This window comes from Charadrius vociferus, unplaced genomic scaffold, assembly GCF_000708025.1.
Source record: "Charadrius vociferus isolate BGI_N301 unplaced genomic scaffold, ASM70802v2 scaffold793, whole genome shotgun sequence".
Classification (NCBI taxonomy): Eukaryota; Metazoa; Chordata; class Aves; order Charadriiformes; family Charadriidae; genus Charadrius; species Charadrius vociferus.
In genome coordinates this window covers 454719-461490 of record NW_009647833.1, presented here as the reverse complement: position 1 = coordinate 461490, position 6772 = coordinate 454719, and the positions used below count along the sequence as shown (strand labels likewise).

General features: G+C 45.8%; 1 protein-coding gene across 1 annotated transcript; it reads left to right on the top strand.

Moving 5' to 3' along the window:
* Window position 1: 1 nt before the first annotated feature.
* Window positions 2-5473, top strand: SMG8 (SMG8 nonsense mediated mRNA decay factor; the record flags this gene model as incomplete). The annotated part of the gene is made up of 4 exons (XM_009882724.1): window positions 2-1586; window positions 2254-2399; window positions 2812-3687; window positions 5214-5473. Coding segments are annotated over 4 exons (2805 nt in total), but the record flags the coding sequence as incomplete, so codon positions are not given.
* Between the last annotated feature and the right edge of the window lie 1299 nt (window positions 5474-6772).

Genomic DNA, 6772 nt, shown 5'->3' with positions numbered 1-6772 from the left:
GGGCGGCGATGAGGAGGTGTGCGTGGTGGGCATCTTCGGGAAGACGGCGCTGCAGCTGTGCTCGGAGAAGGCGGGCCTGGTGAGCACCGTGTGCGACCGGCAGGTCTTCCCCCTCTTCGAGGAGGAGGACCCCGAGCTGACGGACGGCGCCCCCGGGCAGGAGGGCGAGCCGGCGGCCAAGGACTACAACCAGCTGCAGGCCTACTACAGCCAGGAGAGCCGGGTGCTGTACCTGGTGCTCACCTCCATCTGCGACACGCCGCAGCTGCTGCGGGCCTGCGGGGACCTGGCGGCGGCCGAGAGCAGGGAGAGCGGGCCCGGCCACCCCGGCGGCCCGGCCCCGCTGCCTCACGCCGAGGCTCACGAGTTCTGGAAGCACCAGGAGAAGCTGCACTGCCTGAGCCTCCTCTACCTCTTCTCCCCCTGCCACATCCTGCTGCTGGTGCATCCCACCTGCTCCTTCGACATCACCTACGACCGCGTCTTCAGGGCGCTGGATGGGCTGCGGCAGAAGGTCCTGCCCTCCCTGAAGGCTGCCATCAAAGACTGCCCGGTTGGCAAGGAGTGGAAGCTCAACTGCAGGCCGTGCCCTCCACGCCTCCTCTTCCTCTTCCAGCTCAATGGGGCCCTGAAGGTGGATCCCCTCCCAAGCAGGGGCCAGGACCCCTGCGGTCACCTGGAAAAGCCTCCCCCCAAGAAGCACTCCCCCAAGAGGAGGTTGCAGCATGCTCTGGAGGATCAGATCTACCGCATCTTCCGCAAGAGCAGGGTGCTAACCAACCAGAGCATCAACTGCCTCTTCACTGTGCCTGCTAACCAGGCTTTCGTGTACATTGTGGCTGGCGGGCCCCAGGACGGAGATGATCCGGTGGCCATGCTTCTCGACCAACTCAGGAGCAACTGCACTATGAGAGAGACGGACTCGCTGCTGGCTCCCACTCTGTCAGGACCCAGGAGGTATCAGATGATGCGCCATGGCAGGCAGCAGCTGTCCTTCCATGCAGAGAGCAGCAGCAGCAGTTCCAGCTCCTCTGGGCAGCTTGTGGACTGCACCCTCAAGGAGTTCTTGTGGCAGCACGTGGAGCTGGTGCTCAGCAAGAAGGGCTTCGATGACAGTGTGGGGAGGAACCCGCAGCCCTCACACTTCGAGCTCCCAACCTACCAGAAGTGGGTTGCTGCAGCTTTAAAACTGTATGAAGTGACCATTGAAGGCAAAGATGATGACCCGACCTCTCTCACTGGGGAACTGAGCTCAAAAATCATGGGTAGCATCAAAGTCTTGGAAGGCTATTTAGATATAGACACCAAGTTCTCTGAAAACCGTTGCCAGAAAGCTCTCCCCATGGCCCACAGCGCCTATCAGTCCAACCTGCCCCACAACTACACCATGACGGTCCATAAGAACCAGCTGGCACAGGCCTTGCGTGTGTACAGTCAGCATGCCCGCGGCCCAGCCTTTCATAAGTACGCCATGCAGCTTAACGAGGACTGCTACAAGTTCTGGAGCAACGGGCATCAGCTTTGCGAAGAGCGAAGTCTGACTGACCAGCACTGCGTGCATAAATTTCATCTGCTCCCGAAAGCGGGTAAGAAGCTCACTTGTAATGAGGTCTCGTGGTTTAATTTTGTACCTGCTTTAAAATGTCTCATCTTAGGCTGAAAATGCCAACTTTTCCATGTTTATGGAAGATGAAAAGCTTGACAGTTTTAAAGCTTCATCTTTGTAGAGTGCGACTAATTATAGCAGAGCTGCTGTTGCACAGGTTTCCTTGATGCTGAATAATGTTTAGGAGCGGGTGCACTGTTAGTAGGAACTTTGATTTTAGTAGGAACTTTGATTACATCTTGCTAATTAGAGACATTACACTGGAGTCCTTCTAACCAGAGATGTGTAAGAGAACGAAAGTTTCCCTGGAAGCAGAAGTGCCACCCCCTCCTCCCCTCCCCCTTTTTAAATAGCTTGGTTGATGCCAATCAAGGAATGGAAACTCTGATACACGCTTATTGCAGGCAGAACTATTTATGCCTTTTAGAAAAATTTTTAAAAACAAAGAAAATTCGGTTTAGTGGTATAACCTACGCTGGAACTTTGTATTAGAAGTGGGAAAGGGAGGAGTTCCTTGGCAAACTGGCATTGCTGGCAAATAATTTTGCATGTGTATATAGCAGGGAGGAAGCAGTGGATGAAGGGAATTAGAGACTCTCTAGAAATGGAGAGCAATTTGTCTAGGGTTTAATTGATTTTGCTTTTAGGGGAAAAGCCGGAAGCAGACAGAAATCCTCCAGTCCTGTACCACAACAGCCGGGCTCGTTCCACTGGTGCCTGTAACTGTGGGAGAAAACAAGCTCCTCGGGATGATCCCTTTGATATCAAAGCAGCTAATTATGACTTTTACCAGGTAACTATTGGGTCTCTATTTTTTGCTTCAAGCAGTGCTTTTGCTTCATCAACAAAGTCTGTATTCTGAAGTGACTACAATTCAATTTTCTCTTAACCTTATCAACTTGTAAATGTTGGTTGGGGGAGGTATTTCTGGGAGCAGAAATGGTTTGCGTGATGGGCTGACCAGAGTGGGCAGTTCCAGTCTCCACCTGTGCATGCACACAGGCACATCTATTTACACTTCAAGTGTGTTGGTTCATGTGAATTTTAAATCCATCATGTCTGTGGGCTGTATTCCCATCGCTGCTTTGGTTCTCACATAGCGCAAACCTCTTGACTCTTAATTGTAGCTGCTGAATGTTATGACTCTGAACTCCCTCATCCCAGAGAGGGGAGATGGAAAGTTAACCACATCTTCTTTCTCATAGCTGCTGGAAGAAAAATGCTGTGGGAAACTGGAGCACATCAACTTTCCCATATTTCAGCCAAGCACACCTGATCCGGCACCTGCTCGGGATGAGTCATCGCCTGCCCCTCCGGACGGCGAGATTGAGAAACTGAAAGAAAAAGAACCTCAGACTCAGGGAGAAAGCACAGGCCTGAGCTTAGCCCTCAGCCTGGGTCAGTCGACGGGCAGCTTGGGCGCTTACCCGCCTGACGCCCAGGGCGGAGGGGACAATGCAGAAAGTCACGGGCAGAGTGGGGACTCCAAAAGTGAGAAAAGGCCAAGCCTGGTAGATCGCCAGGCATCCACTGTGGAGTACCTCCCTGGCATGCTCCATTCTAATTGCCCCAAAGGGCTTTTGCCCAAATTCTCCAGTTGGTCGCTGGTTAAGCTGGGGCCTGCTAAGGCTTACAACTTCCACACAGGCTTAGACCAACAAGGCTTTATCCCAGGAACAAACTACTTAATGCCTTGGGACATTGTCATCAGGACGAGAACTGAAGATGAAGGAGACTTGGATACCAATTCCTGGCCTGCGCCGAACAAGGCTGTTCCTGGAAAAAGAAGTGCGGTTGTGATGGGAAGAGGAAGACGGAGAGATGACATAGCTCGAGCTTTTGTAGGATTTGAATACGAAGACGCACGTGGTAGGAGGTTCATGTGTTCGGGGCCTGATAAAGTCATGAAAGTGATGGGAGGGGGCCCAAAGGAATCTGCCATCAAAGCCCTCAATTCTGACATGCCGCTGTACATCCTGTCGTCGACGCAGGGACGAGGACTCAAGCCCCATTACGCTCAGTTCATGAGACTCTTTGTGGTGGTTCCTGATGCTCCGCTGCAGATCACATTAACGCCTCAGGTAAGGAACGGAAGAGGGAATCCGGTAACTGCAGAGAAAGACATTAATTGCAGGACCTGGAGGCACAAGGGTGATGGGCAAAGGGTGTCAGAGGGATGGTACAGGAAACGCTCTCCAACTCAAACCAACTTTGGTCAAGTTCTCTAAGGCAGTAGTCACAAAGAGTAGCTGTTTTTATAAACAGTTGGCTTTTTTTAAACTTCAAGATTGGCTTATGCCAGCTTTATATTTTGTATAAAGTAAGTTTTAAAAAGCATTTTATCAAGGATGAGTTAATAGCATTCTGTACTGTAAGAATGGCTTCTTTTTAGAAAAATAACAAGTGAGTAATGACTGCGTAAGAGTGAAGGTTTTAAATGTCATAGAGAAAAGCAGTGACTCATTACTGAGATTAGTTATTATTAGTTACCCTTTGAATTTAAGAGGTGAAAAGGTGTTGGCTTTTTTTAATGGGAGATTTTTTTTCCCCGTTTTCAAATGTGTATTTAAAAAAATGGAGAAAAAGCTTCATTTACACTTTCTTACTTTTAAGTTAGTAAGATATGAACAAGTGTATCTTCCTTCAGTTGCTGCTATATGAAATACCATGTGCACATAAGTGCTTATTATTTGTTAGACTATGGCAATACAATTGCTGTTCATTGTATAGTAGTGTCACTGAATAACAACAGTCAGCACGAAACATATCCATGTGAGTTGGCGGGGAGGCAGATTTGGGATGTTTTGTAACCTTTTGAGCTGTTTTGAGAAGTGCTGTGAGATCCTTCATACTGAGTCACAAAACAACGGAGTCAGCTTCTTTTATGGGACACCTTCAACTGCTCAGATATGAACCTGCTTTGCTTTAGAAATTAAAGAATATTGACTGAAACCTGATGCCAACACCAAAATTTCAGTGCGGTTTGCAGTTTATTGTGGTGGTATTTGAAACTGAGGCAAGGACTGAAGGTTCAGTTTGTGCCGATACTTAGTTTGGTCTTTGTTCCTAGCTCACATCTGTACCACAGCTTTTGACTGCTCAGGGTGTGTTTTTATTTGGAAAATCCATTATGCTTTGTGTTGTGGGTTCCTGCATCAGTTCCTCACGTGAATAAGACTTTCTAAATCTTTTAATACAAACTATGTATATATTAAATATTGCTGCAATCCTTGAAAATTCACATCGGTTTAGAGTGAGGTAACAGCTCGGGGATATCTGTACTACAGTGTTGAAATCTGTGATTAACACAGTGTTTACTACTGCCCGAGAGGCGAATGGCTTGTGTTTGTACTGTGGATCTCCCTGGTGCGGGAACTAATCTGCAGCCTTAAATTCAGCATCTTCCCTGTGATAAAACTGGAAATTTATGGATGTCTCACAGTAACAGTGCAGTGGTTTCCCAGAGTGTGCTAAAGTGGGTAAGAACCTGGTTGTAGGCAAGACTTCATAGACTTCCTTGGATTCAGTTTGCTCTTAAGTTGTTGTTTTTTTTTCTTTAAATTCTAATGATGGTTGATTACCTACTTATACTTCCTTCTGTTTTCAGGTTCAACCAGGGCCACCGCCTTGTCCTGTATTTTACCCTGAGAAGCAGGAAATAACCCTGCCATCTGATGGACTGTGGGTGCTTAGATTTCCTTACGCATACGTGACAGAACGTGGACCCTGTTTTCCTCCCAAAGAAAGCCAACAATTAATGAGTTACAAAGTTCTCCGCGGAATACTGAAAGCGATTACACAATAAGATTTATTCTGGTAGATTGATTTTCATTTAAAAAGACTATCTTCAGTCCAAATCCTGGATTTTGATTTCTGTCTGTAACCAAACAGCTATCGCTGATCTAGTGAAGCTTGCTGTGTTTCACTGGAACACTGTCACATTGAAAATAAGGTTTGATATAAAAGCAGATAAGGGAATCCAAAAGACATGTAGATTTTCTGTTTATTAAATTTTCATATGTAAAAAATAAAATCTGGTTATTGCAATACTCTGAGCCTGTATTACCAGATGTTTTCATGATAGAAAGATATGATGGGGAAAAGCACTATGTACATCTTTAGGAATATTTAATAATCGGCATTGCCTGAAACCAAGAATTGCCTTTGTCATATTGAGGCAACGATTAGCAGAATCTTTTCTCTTTTTCTAAACAAGCTATTTCTATGTAAATGATAAGTGCTTTTAATGTGGTGATGTGAGAAATCATTTGTCTTTGATCTTGTCTTTAAAAAAAAAGGTATTGGAGTTCTAATTTGTATTAACACTGTTAATACAATTAACAAGCCAGAAACTATGCTTGCCTCTATCAAGTTGAAATATTTTACTGTATTTGGATTCACAGATCAGATTTTGTTAAGAGGCCGACTTAATTTTGTGTTTTGGGATGACTGATCTCTTTAGAAACTAAACCTGCTGGTAAATTTGTGGAAAAGGGAGAGCTGTGTAAGATTCTTCATTATAAGCAACTACAGCTTGTCAGTATAGCTTGACTTGTTGTGATTAAACAGACTTTTGGTTGCTAAAATGATGGTTTTGGCCCACTTTGAATCTGAAATTGAGGGAGTTTAAGTAATTCTACTATGCTTTCCTAAAGATGTGCGATGTGATGTACTGAAAGGTGGCTTAAATCTTGCAAGCTTCACATGTGCCTGTCAGTGCCAAAAAATTAGTCACAGTAAATCAACTTCTAACTTTCTGTCTAGGTAAGATGTGTTAGTGATATTGGCTGTATGCTGAGGCCTAATTTAATTTCTAGAGTATTTGTTTTTTTAATTAGCATGCATACAAAATGGGCAAATTAAATTTGTCAGGATACAGTTAATTACACTGCATCACCAGAGTTGAGACCTGGTTTCTGTTCAGCGTTCGGCACCTCTGATCAGCTGTGTGTGGAAAACGCCTCCCTGCGCCTGCGAAAAAGACGGTCTCTTAATGAACTTAGATTTACCAAGCACTTAGCTATGCCTCAGCGCAATCAATAAAATGAAAAGCGCTAGAGAACAGTCGTCTCTGTGAGATGTGGACGCGCTACAGGGCAGCGGGGAAAGCGAAATGGGAAATTAAGTGTGTAATTGGAAATAGCTCGCGGAATTTGTTAACTTAAA